At 39.0% G+C, this 18416-nt stretch overlaps 2 protein-coding genes across 3 annotated transcripts; one reads left to right on the top strand and one right to left on the bottom strand.

Annotated features, from left to right (window-relative positions):
- The first annotated feature begins 314 nt into the window (after positions 1-314).
- On the top strand, positions 315-2908 carry LOC103443929 (deSI-like protein At4g17486). Its single transcript, XM_008382833.4, has 3 exons — positions 315-1033; positions 1521-1808; positions 2414-2908. The coding sequence occupies exons 1-3, from the start codon at positions 880-882 to the stop codon at positions 2662-2664; spliced, it is 693 nt and encodes a 230-aa protein (XP_008381055.1). The 5' UTR covers positions 315-879; the 3' UTR covers positions 2665-2908.
- Positions 2909-3921: 1013 nt separating this feature from the next.
- On the bottom strand, positions 3922-16546 carry LOC103443930 (uncharacterized). Of its 2 annotated transcripts, none has more exons than XM_029108426.2 (10): positions 16306-16546; positions 8883-8964; positions 8035-8109; positions 7914-7950; positions 5363-5446; positions 5100-5160; positions 4870-4976; positions 4563-4628; positions 4243-4391; positions 3922-4154 (listed from the first exon to the last, which is right to left on the bottom strand). In XM_029108426.2, exons 1-9 carry the CDS (start codon positions 16316-16318, stop codon positions 4290-4292), a joined length of 627 nt encoding a protein of 208 aa, XP_028964259.1. In that variant the 5' UTR covers positions 16319-16546; the 3' UTR covers positions 3922-4154; positions 4243-4289. The 2 variants fall into 2 exon arrangements, with proteins under 2 accessions (XP_028964259.1, XP_028964261.1); XM_029108428.2 differs by having other exon boundaries at positions 3922-4149.
- Positions 16547-18416: the final 1870 nt, after the last annotated feature.

Here is an 18416-nt window from a genome sequence, read left to right as displayed (position 1 = left end):
GTCACCCTCCAGGTGTCGGCCAACACAGCTCGATTCGGAGTCCTAGTGGACATCCCGGGTTGGGGTGTGTCATTAGGTAATAAAATTGGGTTTAAAAAGATATTAATAGTTTAATTAAAAATAATATGGGTGTGGAGAGTAAGTTGGGTGTAAAAAGAGATTATACGGGTTCAAATAAAATTTCCCAAACAAAAATGTTATTCTTACCATTTAATTGTAGTATCACTTGTACCATCTCTGTAATAGAGATTAGACTCACATGTATTGACGGACTCTATTCCCATTAGAAAGATAGTACAAATAATAGTATAGCTAGATTATAAGTGTAATGGAAAAAGAAACCCACTATGTTCCGTAACCAGTGTATGTTACTTTCTCCCAAACAATTCAAATTTTTGAAAGTGGGATGAGACTGAGACCAGCTCAGATTTGTAACCAACTAAGGATAACCCTTTTCCCCCCTGTAACTCCAGTCAAATCCAACCCCAATTATTCCACAGATCCCAGATCTATATAACACTGTACCAACCATTTTCTGATTAACCATCAACCATCAGCAAAGAGCGGCAGCAGCAGCAGCACTTCCTCTCACTTTCACTTGTGGAACCCATCAACCATCAAGGCATCAGCCATCAGCCATCAGCAGAAGATTCTCAAAATTTTCCTCTCCCACTTGAACAATTAGCAGATCAGTTAAAAACCCATTATTTTTTGGAAGCAAAGAAGGAAACCCATGATTTAGAATCCGAAAAGCAACTCGGAAATTGTATTGTAATTCAATGGCATTCTTGGTGGAGGATGTTGTTGTTGTGCAGCTGAAAATGTTTCTTGGTCTGTGAATGCAGCAGCAGAAGCGAAGAGGAAGAAAGGAGAGTGAAAATGTTGTGTAAAAAGAGTGTGTGCAGAAGTGCCATTGAGGAGGAGGAGGAGGACAGTGGATCGGTGCCTGTGTACCTCAATGTATACGATCTCTCACCTTTTAATGGCTACGCTTATTGGCTTGGCCTTGGAGTTTACCATTCTGGTGTACAAGGTTAGTTCTACCAACTTTACTTTGTGTTTGGCTGGTGATAAAATATACATAATTGTGTTTGGCAGATGAGAAAATGCAGAAAAGAGTTGGGTTTAACCTTTTGGTTGCTGTGTCTTTGGCCATGGATTATGTGTAGTTTAAGATGTATGTTCTTCAATTGGATTAGGTAGTGGATATACATACATCCCATTTGCTTTTAAATTTTGATTCAAAAACAAAAGTCCAAGGTTTTGAATGATTTAGCAATACAAGATAAAGGATTGATGTGAGTCATTCAAGTCCTCGAATCCGAAAATATTGTATTGTTAGTGTGATAAACAACTGCTAATTTCCTTGCCAACTTCTGGTAAGAAATCGAAGGTTCATGAATTATTTTCCACTTTAGTTTCCAGTTACAACAAGCTCTACAGGATATTTGAAATGTTTTTCCATTTTATTGTATTTTTTCCATGGTTATTGAGGTTTTTGATTGGATTTACTTGTGCAGTGCATGGTGTGGAGTATGCATTTGGAGCTCACGAGTATCCAACATCTGGAATTTTTGAAGGAGAACCGAAAAAGTGTGATGGGTTTACATTTAGGAAATCGATTCTGGTCGGGAAGACGATTGTTGGGCCTTTAGAAGTGAGGGCAGTGTGGGAAGGTCTTGCAGCGAAATACAAAGGAAATGCCTACAATTTGGTCACCAAGAACTGCAACCATTTCTGCAATGATGCATGTATCACATTGACTGGAAATCCAATTCCAAGTTGGGTTAATCGGCTTGCTAGAATCGGTAAGAACTAAGAAGTTCTTTTCTTTTGTTCATTTAGTTTATGCGGATCAAACATTTTAGTTATAAAACCAGAAGGGCAAGTTTTGATAACATGAGCTTGGAGCTCATCTAAGAAGTAGTAGTAGCTAGAATGCACTTAGTGTTGAGAATGAATCCCACTCCCACATTGATGGAAGGAGCGGAGGGATCTTGCATGGGTTTATACATAAGTGGGTTACTCCCCATATTGCCAATTGGTTTTATGGTGGAACATCAACTTTCTTCAAGGTATCATAGCAGGTTGTCCCATGTGTGATGCCCAATGACCACACGACGTGCTCCACGTCACCCCGTTTGTTTTGTCCACGTGTAGGCTTGAAAATTCGCCACACATGAGGGGCGTGTTGAGAATGAATCGCACATGGAGAAGGGACCTTTCTTGGATTTGTAAGTAAGCTGGGTTACTCCCCATATAGCCAATTAATTTTAGGGTAGAATCTCAACTTTCTTCACTCTTCGAAAAAATGATCGTCTTGAAATCATTCTTTTCAGAAAATGCTGCATTCTACTTCTTAAAGTTTTACGTTTTTAATACTATTGGTAACCAATCACTCCTTAATATGCAGGCTTCCTCTGCAATTGTGTTCTTCCAGTGACTTTAAAAAATTTGGCCAAAGTTCATAGAATCGAAGATAAGGCCGATGACGGAGATAAGAACAAGTTAACAAGCCAGTCAAACAATGTGGCAATATCTTCTAATTCTCCTTCATCTTCACCATCCTCTCCTTCTGGCACTACATTGCGCAGGGGTAGAAGCAGAACAAGACGCCCACGTCCTCCCTCTTCGCCTTTGATTATTGCTTCTTCATCCTCTTGATGGTTGAAATTTGCAGCAGAGTTTATTTATTTTCTAGAAAATTGCTTAAAGATAAGAGGCAAAGTCAAGTTCTTGTTTCTGTTATCTTTTGATTCTTTTCCTGCCCCTGCAAGGTTTCCTAAGTTGGCCTTGTGTGATTTTCTTCTACCTGGCTCAAGTGACTTGGCAAATTCTACCACTTGGACATCTTTGCTCTTAGGATGATGAATTGATAATGAACTTACTCAGTTGATTTCATCGAAAACATGACGATAAATGTCAATAACCCTCCAACAAATTGTCGACACATTATTGCAATTCCGTTCTTTTGTGGTTTGTATGTGTTACTTTAGGAAAGTAAAGTATTTACCAAATTTGTGAAGATTAAAGAAAGTGAAGGGTCGTAGATGTGAGTTAGGTCAGTTAGTTAGGGTATTATACTAACACTTTGAAAGGTGTGTCTGGTTTTCTTGAAGAAGGTTCACTTTGGAATAAAGGAAGCCTACAACTAGGAACATTGTGCTCCCTCTCATACGAGAGTATGGGTTAGAAACTTAGGACCCAAGTGCTTTTGTTTAAAGTGGCTTTTCCTATAGGAAAGAAAGTTGAATGCCCCACAATATGCCCTTCACGTTCTCTTGCTATTCCTGGTTTGGTATTCGAAGTGAAATTTCTGTCTCTTTCTTTCTTCCTCTAGTTTCTTCATCTTATTGTCATATTTTCCCCGTCTTTTGACTCAATGAGGTTTACAAATATACAACTACTTCAGGACTTGTTGGACCAAATTAGAAAATTCTTGTGTAAAGTGGAGGCACTGTTTACCCTCTTACACCGAAGTTTGAATTTTTTGTCTTTGACTCCATTCCGATCCTACCGATAAATATCAAACATTTGCACAGGCAAATTTGTGTTTTTGTTGATCAATGGTTGTATTTGATACGCCTAATTGTCTCTCCGCGCAATACTCCTGAAAAAATAGTTGAGAAATGCACATAAATAAAACTTTTGTCAAAAGTCGAACATTTTACAAAAATTCAATCAAAAGTCAACTTCTGTCACTAAAAGGGCACTAAACAGGCAATGAAACGCGTCTTATTGATATTTTAGTCTCTTTATTATTTCTTTACCGTCCGTTTAGTGAAATCAATTCTTTTTTATTGAAAATTTTCAAAAAGGTCGTGTATTATAATATCAAAAAGTGATAAAACGAAATTTCGAGTTTCATAAGTGCTTTTATTCTATCAAACACCTTCATGATAAAATCTCTTCACACTAAAGTAACATAATTCAGTGGCTTCAACTTGATCAACTCAAGTAACTTACAGCATTAGTTGGACATTCAACAGAATAAACTATGGAAGCTGTGCTATAAGTTTATAACATTCAACGAGATTTTAGCAACTATATACATATCACAAACATGCAATTTCCAAAGGTAAATCCTATATTTGCAAGAGAATAAAATGAAGAAAAATAAAGTCCTGAGGCCATTTGATTGTGTCTTAACTGTCCTGCAAAAAGGCCAATCACAGTAAAATTCAGGGCCGGTGCCAAAATAACATCTCACTGAAAAAAACAAGGATTCGAAGAGTGCTTCACCAAGAATTGTAGGGTTTACAGCAGAGGCTCAGGTTCACCGAAAATTATCAGCACTGGCTCTGCTTATCTTGTATCCAGTCAACAAAATTGTCGAGGATCAAAGGCCATGCAAGTTCAGGGTCGTAGTTGCTAAGGTCTGGAAAACTTATCTGTGCAAAGGCTTGTAATGATAAAATACTAGCTAACATATAGAGCAGCATTTAAGAGATAAGACGTGACTAGTAGTGAATATGTGGACAGGCATGCGATATAGTAGTCAATAAGGAAAACGAAAAGAAACAAAGCAGGTGTTCAAATAAGCGACCAACGTGTAAGATTACCTCATTGCAAAACCGGTAAAAGCCCATCCACTGATCCATATTTATGACTTTGTAATCATTCTGGATCTGCGTTTAGAAAACAAAGCAATTAGAATCTTACATTTACAGTCAGTTCTCTTTTCAGTGAAGGTGGTAGTTACGCCAATGTGAATAGATACAAGATATTGGACTACATATGAAGAAATTGAGAGAAAAGGATCCCCATCATCTTCACTAAAGATTTAGAACAATTGCATATTTAAGAATCACTTCCCCGACTAAACGGAAAACCAGTTCATTACTAAAGCAATATTTTTCAGCTACTCACCTTTAGATACTGAGTAAATAAGTCAACCTGCAAATGGTATTGAGATCCTAAAACAATATTTAATAACTCGCATATGCTGTCTATATCTATGCTCTTCTGTTTCTCCTCTGTAAATGACAAAAGAAAATTACAGATGGCTGATATTAATACATATACGAAAAGGTAAAAGCAAAAGGAAAAATCAATTACGTTACAAGATTTAACCATAAAAGACACATTGAGCTTGTTACCTGTTAAACAATATTCGAATGCATAGGAATAGAAATCCACAAAGTTTGATGGCCTCCTGACCTATTCATAATATAATAAAAGGAAAACTAATGAAAAGGGCTTGAAAACTTTGAGTTTTAATGATAAGGACAAAATAAAGGGTAAAGTGAATAGTATTAGGTTTGACATTTTAATGTAAAAATGTGGTTTTTCGTTAAAGTGATGTCAATGTGGTTAAACAATTAAATTGCCATAGTAAAGGAAAGCAATTTTAAAAATCTACCTCTTTCTCTAGCTCTGGAAGTGCCTTCTTTAATTTATTTACATTGTCCACCCTTAGTCCTTTAAGACCTACTCGCCACTCTTCCTATCAACGAGGAGATTGGCAACGTCATGAAACAAATGGAACGGTTAGAGTAATGACTATGAGAACGTTCCACATCAAGTTTCAATTTTTACCAGAAAAGTATATCAAGAAATATGCGACTTCTAATAGAACAAGAATCGAACGGTTAAGTATGGAATTGACTTTGGATTTTACATTGTGGTCAGCATTATTGGAGCATAAAGTCCACACGAACTACATTTGACCAAAAAAAAAAAAAAAAAAAAACACTACATCCCCCGAACAAAGTAATCCTTTAAAAGGTTATTCACCACTGTAAAGCTTGACAACTTAACCCGAGTGTCATTTGATCTGTGTATATATATATGTAGCTGAGTGTCTATATGTTCGTATAGAGTATACAGATTTGTCTGTATGGACACATGTCCTCATATGTGTACATATGCATGTAAATAAATATAATACACACGCACACATATTTATGTATATATTTTCCTTATTCCTATAGCTTCATAAAATAGGACTCCATTCCCCTTTGAAGCCAAGGACTCCATGTATATACATATAAATCTCTTCGAGTAAACACACCCAGACGTGTAAAACAACAACAAACCTTTGCACTAGACCTGGCATTCGTGTCGTGTCTTCTGTGTTCATGTCATACCCGATATCTTAACGGGTCGTGTCGTGTAACATCCGTTAAAATAAACAGATAAAATGACCCGACTCGTTACCCGTTAAGGAAAATATATTTTAAACCAATAAATAATCAAATGAAAAACATAATACTAAATAAGTATATACATACTATATTGTCACATTCAAAACATAAAAACATATTTTTCTTTTAAGTATATTTTCACTTACCTAAGTCTTTAATGATTTTTTAATTAATGTAGAAGTGTGAAAATATATAAAAAAAATATATAAACGCTCGTAATGACAAGCTTTACAACTTTCATAAAGAGCTTAACTTCGAAATTCACCACTATAATCATATAAATCATAGATCAAAATTTAACCGTTGATTGTTGTTTACATTTACGCTTTATTGTTCTCATCAAATTTTTTTTTTTTTTTTTTCAGATTTTCTTTTTTGAAAACTTGATCTATCAGAGGATGCAGGAAGATGAACGGTTTGGATCGTTGATATTATATTAAGAGTTTTACGGTTAGTGAAAATATTACTTGATGTTTATAAAGTTTCTACAAACTACATGACATCGACTCATATTTCAGTTAATCGTAAATATCGAAACGTGATATCAAAGATCTGAACCGTTCATCTTCTTACATCAGCCAGGTGATCATGTTTTCAAAAAAGAAAATTTTAAAAATGAAATTCAGTAAGAAGAATAAAGTGTAAATGGCAATTGACGGTTAAATATAAATTTAAGGTTTATGAATTATAGTGTTGGATTTCAAAGCTGACCTCATCATGAAAGTTGTAAAGTTTGTCACTATGAGTGATTGTATATTTTTTTTTTACATTTTTTACACTTCTACAATAATTATTATTAATTTTACCCTCAAATAAAAAACATTATTCATGAAGGTTTGGAGGATTTAAAAAATCTAAACGATAATATAGGTGTAACCATTATCTACTCGTGGAGGAATAATGATGAATCACGAGTGTTTATATATTCTTTCACATTTTTCATACTTGTATGTATGTCTTCTTAGTTCTTGCCTATACAAATACTATATTAGTTTATTTTAATTTTGGACAACATGTTAAGTAAAATTTATCCTAGTCATAATAAAAATAAACACTGACTAAAACTTTTTTTTTTTAACTTATATAGAATAATAATACAAAACTATATATTTAGTATAGAATATATTGTATATATTAATATGGCTATTATATTTTATAATAAATCCTTTAGTAATTAAACTTTAAAATTATCAAAATAATTGTTTTCTTAACGGGTCGAAACGGGTTATCCACGTGTTACCCGCGTGTATACCCATTCAGAACCCGTTATTAACGGGTTCTTAACGGGTCACCCGATAATGATCCGATAAGTTATCGTGTTAACCCGAAACCCGTTATTTTCGTGTTGTGCCATCGTGTCATGTCAGAAACTGCTGGGTTTACTTTGCACTAACCTTTGCATTTGGACCTTTCCACTTTAACAAGTGCCATGTGTCATTTTTACACAAAAAGCAAGGCATTAATGAATTTGAAATTATACTTTTTTTTTTCCATCTTTAATTCCTAAACAAAAGCATTAAAGTTCTTTTTCTTTTTTTTGGGTAAACAATGACACATGGCATTTGAAAAAAAAGTGAGAAGGTCCAAAACTAAGAGAAAATCCAATTATCAAAAACAATTTAACAAGGTAGAGGTTAGATGCTAGATGAATGAAATAAATTGTGGAACCATACAACAAATTGATAAATGGAGTAAGTGATAATTCCATGACAAAAAACAAAAGAACGTAAAAGTACTTTGATATGCAGATGAGAAAGTGCTGCTTACCAAGGTAAAGTATCCTTGTTTTTCAGCTTTCATTTTCCTGGCATACATAGTCCATTAGCTTTGACAATTCAAATCAAGGATATATCGAAGTGAGGACCAAATTACTCCAAACCGAACTTACCAGGCAAGCATCAAGACCCTTACATCGGTATGGTCAACTTCCAAATCTGAACAAAGACGTTCGATTCCCTCTGGGCTGTTCAAAGAGCACGAAATAACTAATAAGTCATAAGGGAACATCAAATTTTCCACTAGCAAAGGTGTGCGTGCATTTAAAAAGTACGGCTTCTCCATGGGAAAATTTTATTAAGGTGGAGTTGATACAAATATGATTACAATTTGATTCTAATTGAAATGCTATAAAACAATACTAGTTTTCTTCTCCCTTCTATAAGAAAAAAACAATGATTTCGATGTTTTATCTGGTATTTGAACATAATGCAATTCTATTGGTGCCTGCAGATTTTCTGGACAGAGAGAATTGGGTCATTCAATAACAACCCTTTCTGTTGAATAATAATCACAGGGAAGTGATTTTCACACACCCTTTTTAGCTTCTTAGACACCCTTCTTTATTTATGGCCATCAAATTGAAAATCAAACAGAATCAACGATCAAGATTAAACAGGAGTGAGGTAGAGGGTAAAAAGGGTGCACTTCCCTAAATATAAGATGTCACCATGAGGGGAATAACCAACAATGTTCTTATGTTACTACAAAGATGGTGATCCATCCGTTTCCATTCACTCCCTAAAAGATGCCCCTAAAAATTAATGAGATGACAAACTGTTCAAACCCCAATACTTTATTCATCCTGATATCAAAATATTCTCATGAAATTCTCAACTACCATCTGGAAAATGCACTAAATCTGTGAAAAGGAAAAATGTAATAACATTTTGAACAGCTGCAACAAAAGTAATAACAAAATCCACAAATTATGACAAGTATCCTGTGCAGTAGACTTACTCAATCAAACCAGAAGACGCATTTTCATATGAAATAAAGACAGCATCAATACGTTCCAACTCTTTATTAGCTGCTTTAATGGCTGAACAGATTAAGATTAAAGTAGTTATAAGCACAGATAATATGGAACGCCAACTCAACAAAATGTGTAAGCAATATTCAAATAGGTTACTATTTAAAGCATTAGAAGAACACATTGTACAACTACTAATGTCTGTAGTATTGCAATAACAAAACCAGATAGCCCCAAATCCGAAATGTATTTCAACTTAAAGCAAGGTTTATTAAGTAATGTGTGGTTCAGGGAGTATCCAAGACTTGAGTAGGATAAATTTTACAAAGCTCCTGAGGGGCGTGCAGCATAAACCAGCTGACTGAGAGTTTGAGAACCCTAGGTGGTTCTCTTCCCATCTGTAACCCATGAGTGGGGGTGTAGAAAATACTGAAGAGGCTTCGAAACCTTGCCTCTCTATTTGAGAGGTCATCCGTGTGTTCCAACCACTGAAAAGCCATCGCTGAAGTAAGCATTATTTTCCCACAATTCTCATTGGGCCCTGTTAATCATGGTTAAGAAAAGATGGAAAGTTTTGCCACAAGACTAAAGATCTGATGAAACCTGTCTAAAATGCAAACGTTTGACAGAATGTGATATTGGCAATTAGTTTGGGCTGCTCAGTAACTTTTCCATCTTCGTCTTCTTGACTAAAGGAGCGTGCAAAGATGGAGATGTTAAAAAGAAGAGAGCAAAGAAGGGTTCTCAGATAAAACAACAACAACAAAGCCTTTTCCCACTAAGTGGGGTCGGCTATATGAATCCTAGAACGCCATTGCGCTCGGTTTTGTGTCATGTCCTCCGTTAGATCCAAGTACTCAAGTCTTTTCTTAGGGTCTCTTCCAAAGTTTTCCTAGGTCTTCCTCTACCCCTTCGGCCCTGAACCTCTGTCCCGTAGTCACATTTTCGAACCGGAGCGTCAGTAGGCCTTCTTTGCACATGTCCAAACCACCGGAACCGATTTTCTCTCATATTTCCTTCAATTTTGGCTACTCCTACTTTACCTCGGATAACCTCATTCCCAATCTTATCCTTTCTCGTGTGCCCATACATCCCACGAAGCATCCTCATCTCCGCTACACCCATTTTGTGTACGTTGATGCTTCACTGCCCAACATTCTGTGCCATACAACATCGCTGGCCTTATTGCCGTCCTATAAAATTTTTCCTTGAGCTTCAGTGGCCTACGACGGTCACACAACACGCCGGATGCACTCTTACACTTCATCCATCCAGCTTGTATTCTATGGTTGAGATCTCCATCTAATTCTCCGTTCTCTTGCAAGATAGATCCTAGGTAGCGAAAACGGTCACTTTTTGTGATCTTCGCTAGATTGCTCCGGTCATTAGTGTGGATAAGTATATAAATGGATAGAGATAGGAAAGCAAACACAAGATGTACGTGGTTCACCCAGATTGGCTACGTCCACGGAATAGAGGAGATCTCATTAATTGTGAAGGGTTTACACAAAAGCAAACACAAGATGTACGTGGTTCACCCAGATTGGCTACGTCCACGGAATAGAGGAGTTCACATTAATTGTGAAGGGTTTACACAAGTACATAGGTTCAAGCTCTCCTTTAGTGAGTACAAGTGAATGATTTAGTACAAATGACATTAGGAAATATTGTGGGAGAATGATCTCGTAGCCACGGAACTTCTAAGTACCGGAGTGTGGTATCGTCTTGACTTGCCTTATCTGTCTCATAGGTAGATGTGGCATCTTCTCTGGAAGTACTCTTCCTCCATCCAGGGGTGGTATCTGTAACTGGTGGAGATGCACAAGGTAATGTATCAATTTCACTTGAAGCTTACTTGTAGTTTCATGCTTGGTCAAGCGCGATACAAACCATGTAGTAGGAGTCCCCCAAGTCGCCGAGCTAGGGGATCTGCTGAAAGAGGTGACAGACAAGGTAAGCAATCAGAGCTCCGGCTGATTGTTCACATTCTCCCTATCTTGCAGGCCGCATGAAGGATAAAGAGAAGAAAAATGAGGAGAGATGATATGGGATACTTTTGCTTTTGAAGAAGTAACTTTCCACAGGCTTATTCTTGAACTGGGCTGGAGGGTTTTCTGGTTTCCTCCAGAGTATAAGGCCGACTGAAGAATTTGAGGGTCAAAACAAGTCCATCAAATCTAGAGTACGTTCGACCCTGCTGATATGGGATACTTTTGCTTTTGACAGAGTAGTGGATGTATCGGCACGTGTGCTGTTACGCTTGTCTCCACATGCTTCCTTGTATCCTTCTCACTTGCCCTATTTGTTCCTCAGGCAGATGCGGTATCTTCCCTGGAAGCATAAGATGTTGAAGATGAGTACTCGAGAGCAATGCCAGGTAAGTAATCAGGTAAGGGGTTCTAGGCAGTCAGTTCCTGGCTGGAAGCTTGATTCCAAGTGCTGACTGATTGCTCTCTTTCTCCTTGTCTTGCAGGTAAGAACAAGGCCAAAGGAAAAGACAGGGAAAAAGCATGATATGGGATACTCTTGCTTTTAACCCTGATGATATGAGATATTCTTGCTCTAGTATAGCTTGTTTACAGAGGTATTATCGGGGGGAAAGAAAGCTGAATATTTCAAGAGGCTTCGTTGGGAGTGCCCTCTCAGATAAGAGAAAGGGTTGAGCATTTTTGCAGGTCTGCCTGTCCGTTAGGGATGGAGGTCGACATATATAGGAGTCTCCCTAACATCAAGTAATAATGCTATTCCTTTACCCTGCTTGGTTATAGCACGGTAGTGGGAGCTGCCAGCTTCACATGTTTTAACTCTGTCAGAGCACTTTGAAAAAGTGGTCTGTGGTATCTGGAAAGCTGATGTTGCGTGTGAAGATTACAGACAAGCTTTATCCAAGGAGATCCAGCTCTTGAAGTTGGGAAAGTGGTGCCTCTTCGATTTTCGAACAAGCAATCCTGTCGGGGATCTGGCTCTCGAGATTCGGAGAACGATGCCTCTTCGATTTTTGAGAAAGCAATCCTGCTGGGGGTCTGGCTCTCGAGATTCGGAGAGCGGTGTCTCTTCGATTTTTGAGAAAGTAATCATGTTGGGAGTCTGGCTCTCGAGATTCGGAGGGCGGTGCCTCTTCGATTTTGGAGCAAGCAATCTTGTTGGGAGTGTTTTCTCGAATGTGAGTACAGGTTGGGCATGTTTGCTAGTATACCTTGCCACGAAGCACAGAGGTTGACACACCGGGACTTTCCAATTATCCAGCAGTGGTACTGTTCCTTTACCCTTGTGGGTAATAATATGGTAGTTAGACCTTCAAAATTTATGTGTTTAAACTTTGTTAGTGTTGTTTCTTTGCAATTCTTTTACCCTTCTTGGTCAGAGCGATGTAGTGGGAGCTGCAAGCTTCACGTGTCTCAACTTTGTCAGAGAACTTTGGCCCAGTTATCTGTGGTACCCCTGAGCTACTGTTGCGTGTGGGAAGTGGGTGATTGAACAGTACGATTCATGTGCTTTCTACTTCGTCAGAAATCTTCGACAGAATGTCCATAATTTCCGCAAAGCTGAGTGTGCGTGTGACAGGTGCTGACAAGGCTGGAAAAGTAGGTGCCTCTTCGATTTCTGAGATCGGCCCTCGTGGTCTCTGAGCATCCCAGCTTTTGAGAAAGCAAGCCTCTTCGATTTCTGAGATCGGCCTTCGTGGTCTTTGAGCAGCCCAGCTTTTGAGAAAGCAAACGCCTCTTCGATTTCTGAGATCGACCCTCGTGGTCTCTGAGCAGCCCAGCTTTTGAGAAAGCAAACGCCTTTTCGATTTCTGAGCAGGCGCCTCTTCGATTTCTGAAGCTTCGTCGAGTGCAGATTTTTATAGGGGCTGACATTAAGTTCCAAAGCACACTTGAATATCCACCAGTAGAAGCTCCATTCTTGCACTTCTAAGATCTTGATTTGTTCGACCTCTTCTCTCTTCAACACCTTTGAAAATGTCTGGCCCCTCCGACCGTCGTTTTGACTTGAACCTTGTTGAAGAGGCAGCCCCGCCTTCTCCAGACAACATATGGCGCCCATCCTTCGTCTCCCCTACTGGTCCTCTTACCGTTGGGGATTCTGTGATGAAGAATGATATGACCGCTGCGGTAGTGGCCAGGAACCTTCTCACTCCCAAAGATAACAGACTACTTTCCAAACGGTCTGATGAGTTGGCTGTTAAGGATTCTCTGGCTCTCAGTGTTCAGTGTGCAGGTTTTGTGTCTAATATGGCCCAACGCCTATTTGCTCGAACCCGCCAAGTTGAATCATTGGCGGCTGAAGTGATGAGTCTCAAACAGGAGATTAGAGGGCTCAAGCATGAGAATAAACAGTTGCACCGACTCGCACATGACTATGCTACAAACATGAAGAGGAAGCTTGACCAGATGAAGGAATCTGATGGTCAGGTTTTACTTGATCATCAGAGATTTGTGGGTTTGTTCCAAAGGCATTTATTGCCTTCGTCTTCTGGGGCTGTACCGCGCAATGAAGCTCCAAATGATCAACCTCTGATGCCTCCTCCTTCTAGGGTTTTGTCCAGTACTGAGGCTCCGAATGATCCTCCTCCGGTGCCTTCTCTTTCTGGGGCTCTACCGACTGCTGAGACTTCTCCTAAGCAACCTTTGTGAAGGCTCCCTCTTGTTTGTTTATTTTGACTCAAGTATATGTACATATTTGTAACTTATCGGGGATATCAATAAATAAGCTTTCCTTCATTTCAACGTATTGTGTTAAATACACCAAAGCCTTCTTCGCTAAGTTCTTTGAATTTTCTTTTGTTGAAGCTTGTATGATGAAGCTTTGTGAGTGGGGCATATAGGTTGAGGTAGTGTTCCCTTAATTTTCCGAGTGAGGAAAACTTCTTGGTTGGAGACTTGGAAAATCCAAGTCACTGAGTGGGATCGGCTATATGAATCTTAGAACGCCATTGTGTTCTGTCCTGTGTCATGTCCTCCGTTAGATCCAAGTACTCTAAGTCTTTTCTTAGGGTCTCTTCCAAAGTTTTCCTAGGTCTTCCTCTGCCCCTTCGGCCCTGAACCTCTGTCCCATAGTCGCATCTTCTAATCGGAGCGTCAGTAGGCCTTCTTTGCACATGTCCAAACCACCGTAACCGATTTTCTCTCATCTTTCCTTCAATTTCGGCTACTCCTACTTTACCCCGGATATCCTCATTCCTAATCTTATCCTTTCTCGTGTGCCCACACATCCAACGAAGCATCCTCATCTCCGCTACACCCATTTTGTGTACGTGTTGATGCTTCACCGCCCAACATTTTGTGCCATACAGCATCGCCGGCCTTATTGCCGTCCTATAAAATTTTCCCTTGAGCTTCAGTGGCATACGGCGGTCACACAACACGCCGGATGCACTCTTCCACTTCATCCATCCAGCTTGTATTCTATGGTTGAGATCTCCATCTAATTCTCCGTTCTTTTGCAAGATAGATCCTAGGTAACGAAAACGGTCGCTCTTTGGTATTTCTTGATCTCCGATCCTCACCCCTAACTCGTTTTGGCCTCCATTTGCACTGAACTTGCACTCCATATATTCTGTCTTTGATCGGCTTAGGCGAAGACCTTTAGATTCCAACACTTCTCTCCAAAGGTTAAGCTTTGCATTTACCCCTTCCTGAGTTTCATCTATCAACACTATATCGTCTGCGAAAAGCATACACCAAGGAATATCACCTTGAATATGTCCTGTTAACTCATCCATTACCAACGCAAAAAGGTAAGGACTTAAGGATGAGCCTTGATGTAATCCTACAGTTATGGGAAAGCTTTCGGTTTGTCCTTCATGAGTTCTTACGGCAGTCTTTGCTCCTTCATACATATCCTGTATAGCTTGGATATATGCTACTCGTACTCCTTTCTTCTCTAAAATCCTCCAAAGAATGTCTCTTGGGACCCTATCATACGCTTTTTCCAAATCTATAAAGACCATGTGTAAATCCTTTTTCCCATCTCTATATCTTTCCATCAATCTTCGTAAGAGATAGATTGCCTCCATGGTTGAGCGCCCTGGCATGAACCCGAATTGGTTGTCCGAAACCCGTGTCTCTTGCCTCAATCTATGCTCAATGACTCTCTCCCAGAGCTTCATTGTATGACTCATTAACTTAATACCCCTATAGTTCATGCAATTTTGTACATCGCCCTTATTCTTGTAGATAGGCACCAAAGTGCTCATTCGCCACTCATTCGGCATCTTCTTCGTTTTCAAAATCCTATTGAAAAGGTTAGTGAGCCATGTTATACCTGTCTCTCCCAAAACTTTCCACACTTCGATTGGTATATCGTCTGGGCCTACTGCTTTTCTATGCTTCATCTTCTTCAAAGCTACACCCACTTCTTCCTTCCGGATTCTACGATAAAAAGAGTAGTTTCTACACTCTTCTGAGTTACTCAACTCCCCTAAAGAAGCACTCCTTTCATGTCCTTCATTGAAAAGATTATGAAAATAACCTTTCCATCTGTCTTTAACCGCGTTCTCTGTAGCAAGAACCTTTCCATCCTCATCCTTGATGCACCTCACTTGGTTTAGGTCCCTTGTCTTCTTGTCCCTTGCTCTAGCTAGTTTATAGATATCCAACTCTCCTTTTTTGGTATCTAGTCGCTTATACATATCGTCATAAGCCGCTAACTTAGCTTCTCTCACAGCTTTCTTCGCCTCTTGCTTCGCTTTTCTATACCTTTCACCATTTTCATCGGTCCTATCCTTGTATAAGGCTTTACAACATTCATTCTTAGCCTTCACCTTTGCTTGTACCTCCTCATTCCACCACCAAGATTCCTTTTGGTGTGGGGCAAAGCCCTTGGACTCTCCTAATACCTCTTTTGCTACTTTTCGGATACAACAAGCCGGCACCCTTTTTACCCTCTACCAAGAAAATTTTAAACAGATCCAATTTTTATATTTCTTTTCCACAAATCAGAAACTTTAAGCCTACTCTGTTCACTCATTGATTTTCCTGTTTAATAATCTAATTTTTTCAACAATTCAGAACCTTTAACCCTTTCATGCAACACAATATTCCAATACTTTCACTAATTCAACTAACCCACTTTCGGATTTTGGATTTCGACTAAACTTTAGACTTTCTTAATTTAAATTACCAGTATTCCTATAATTCAACAGAATTCAGCTCTTTCTAAAACCAATTTAATTCAATTCAATGCAAAGCATGAAGCTCCAATCAAACGTGATCTATACTAGCAAAAATCCATGATCATAAATAAGTTAAAAAAGGTACAAAATTCAACAAATTTAAAGACTTTAAAATTGAAACAAAAGCAATCGATACTAATACTACAAAACCAATCGTCAAAACATCTAAACCAAACAATTCAACGACAATTGAGCTAAATTAAAAAAGAAAAATGGAAAGATGGAACACGAACCTGAGCGTCTCATCTTGTTCACCCGAAATGAACCGGACAGATTACAATCAAGGAGCAAGCGAGCGCAGAAACCTCGTCGACCTCTCTGTCGTAGACGGGCGGGAGAGAGAGAGAGAGTGGTTGAATTGGGAGGCTGAGGCTCTGATTATTTTATTTCTGTAAGGCTGTAAGCCTCTAACTTCGGTGGTTTCCAAGTTGGAAGAGAACGGGATGATGACGTGGCGCCTTCAGATTGGATGGTAAGTTTTACTATTTTGGTGGGCGTCGTACGGTAGAAGGAAAAGTGAAAAAAAAGCAGACGTACAGATTGGTGGTTTCGACTTTTACGGTTGTTTGAAGGAGTTAAAAGTTACTTGTGTTAGGTTAGGCCATCTCCGACTAGATGACTCGTTTTAGGTCTATAGTCCTCGAACAAATAAATAATTTAATGAACAATGCAGGGTTATATTTCTTATCATCTCCAGCCGAGAGGTCAGAGGGTCATAGGCCAAACATAACCCTGTAACAAAAAACATCTCCAGCAGACGGGGCCAAAGGGTCATAGGGTTAAACATAATTTATTATTTAAATTTAAAAACTACTGTAGACATCGAAATTTCGGTGAAATAAATGTTGATCAATAATTAAAATTCCAACGTTCATCTGTCACATAAATTTTACACGTAGCATGTAACTCAACGAAAAATCGAAAATCATCTGAAAAGTCATCAAATAGGACACGTGTCAACACATGACAGAAATGATTTATTTCATCTGATTATTTAAATCTAAAAATCAAGTTTTGGAATTCTATAAATAGGAAGCCAATGCATTCATTTCAGAAAAACCAATTGATAACCAATTCACATCACACCAAAACCTTGAAGTTTTGAAACTCCAAAGCTCTCTTGCAAATCCCGAATGATCAAGAAAGCTCTCTTCGTTCTTCGTCAAATCCTCATTCAAGATCAAGCCCCAACGGCCATTGAAGAACTTCCGCCAAATCCTCCTTTAAGATCAAGCCCCAACGACCCTTGAAGAACTTCCACAATTCAAGATTAAACCCCGACGGTCCCCTTGAAGAAAGCGTTCATCGTTCATCACTTGTTCATCCTAAGATCAAGCCTTGAAGGCCCTTGGATCAACATCACAATCCACAAATCTGCACATTACGAAAGATCGAATCAGAGGTTAAATTTGTAGAAGAGATTGTAACCCCTAAATCATTAATACAAATATTATTTTGTACACGTGTTCTTGTCTTATTCATCACAGGAATTTCCGTGTTTACAAATTTGGCACGCCCAGTGGGACAATCTTTACCTTTCATCTCTATCTTTAAATCCGCAAAAAGCACAAATGGCATCAAGGAAGGTTCAAGCGATTCCTGTAACCAATGTGAAAAATAAGAGCGTCTTCGCCGTAAATGGTGTCACTTCGGGCATCATAACTCGAAGCAATACAAGAGCTCTTTCTGCCGCTTCTTCCACCCCTACATTAACTCTACCGATGGAGCAAGAGCATCAGAGGCACAAGCTCGTGATCACCCTGGCCTCACTAAAAGCACTAAGAGAGGAAAATTTGAAGAAGTACTCCGATTTCGTGCTTTTCGATGCCGACTCAAGTAGTAGCTCAGCAATGCTAGTCATGACCACTGGAGCGACTTCAATTGATGAGCAGCTAACTTAAATGAATGAAGCGATTGTAAGGCTAATACGGACTATGGAAGAAAAAGATTTGCAAATCGCTGCGCTCGCTAACCGACTGGAGGCACAGGACGGCGAGAACCCCGACCCAAAGGTTGATCCACCAAAGAAATGAGTCGGCGAAGAAGAGGAGCCTCCGATGGAGAAAGTCGATACAAAGCTATAGCCAGACCAAGTAGCAGCGCTCATGGGATCTTTCTCTATCCAGCAACTGCAGGAGATGATCACCAACACCATCAAGATGCAGTATGAAGGAAGTTTACACGACTCCGTACTATACTCAAAGCCCTACTCCAAGAAGATTGACACTTTGAAGATGCCGAGGGGTTATCAGCCACCAAAATTCATGCAGTTCGATGGAAAAGGAAACCCAAAGCAACATGTCGCCCATTTCATTGAAACATGCAACAATGCTGGAATGGAGGG

The sequence above is a fragment of the Malus domestica genome, chromosome 09 (assembly GCF_042453785.1).
Source record: "Malus domestica chromosome 09, GDT2T_hap1".
NCBI lineage: Eukaryota > Viridiplantae > Streptophyta > Magnoliopsida > Rosales > Rosaceae > Malus > Malus domestica.
The sequence above is the reverse complement of the archived record's forward strand: the minus strand, read 5'-3'. Positions and strand labels throughout refer to the sequence as shown.

What these genes read in the sequence shown, in the direction of transcription:
- LOC103443929 (XM_008382833.4), top strand. Translation starts at nt 880, where the DNA reads ATGTTGTGTAAAAAGAGTGTGTGCAGAAGTGCCATTGAGGAGGAGGAG. An exon ending in TTACCATTCTGGTGTACAAG is followed by an intron (nt 1,034 to 1,520) that starts GTTAGTTCTACC and finishes TTACTTGTGCAG; the next exon opens with TGCATGGTGTGGAGTATGCA. An exon ending in TAATCGGCTTGCTAGAATCG is followed by an intron (nt 1,809 to 2,413) that starts GTAAGAACTAAG and finishes CTTAATATGCAG; the next exon opens with GCTTCCTCTGCAATTGTGTT.
- LOC103443930 (XM_029108426.2), bottom strand. An exon ending in GCGTCTTCTGGTTTGATTGA is followed by an intron (nt 8,110 to 8,882) that starts GTAAGTCTACTG and finishes CTCTTTGAACAG; the next exon opens with CCCAGAGGGAATCGAACGTC. An exon ending in TTTACCGGTTTTGCAATGAG is followed by an intron (nt 4,392 to 4,562) that starts GTAATCTTACAC and finishes GCCTTTGCACAG; the next exon opens with ATAAGTTTTCCAGACCTTAG.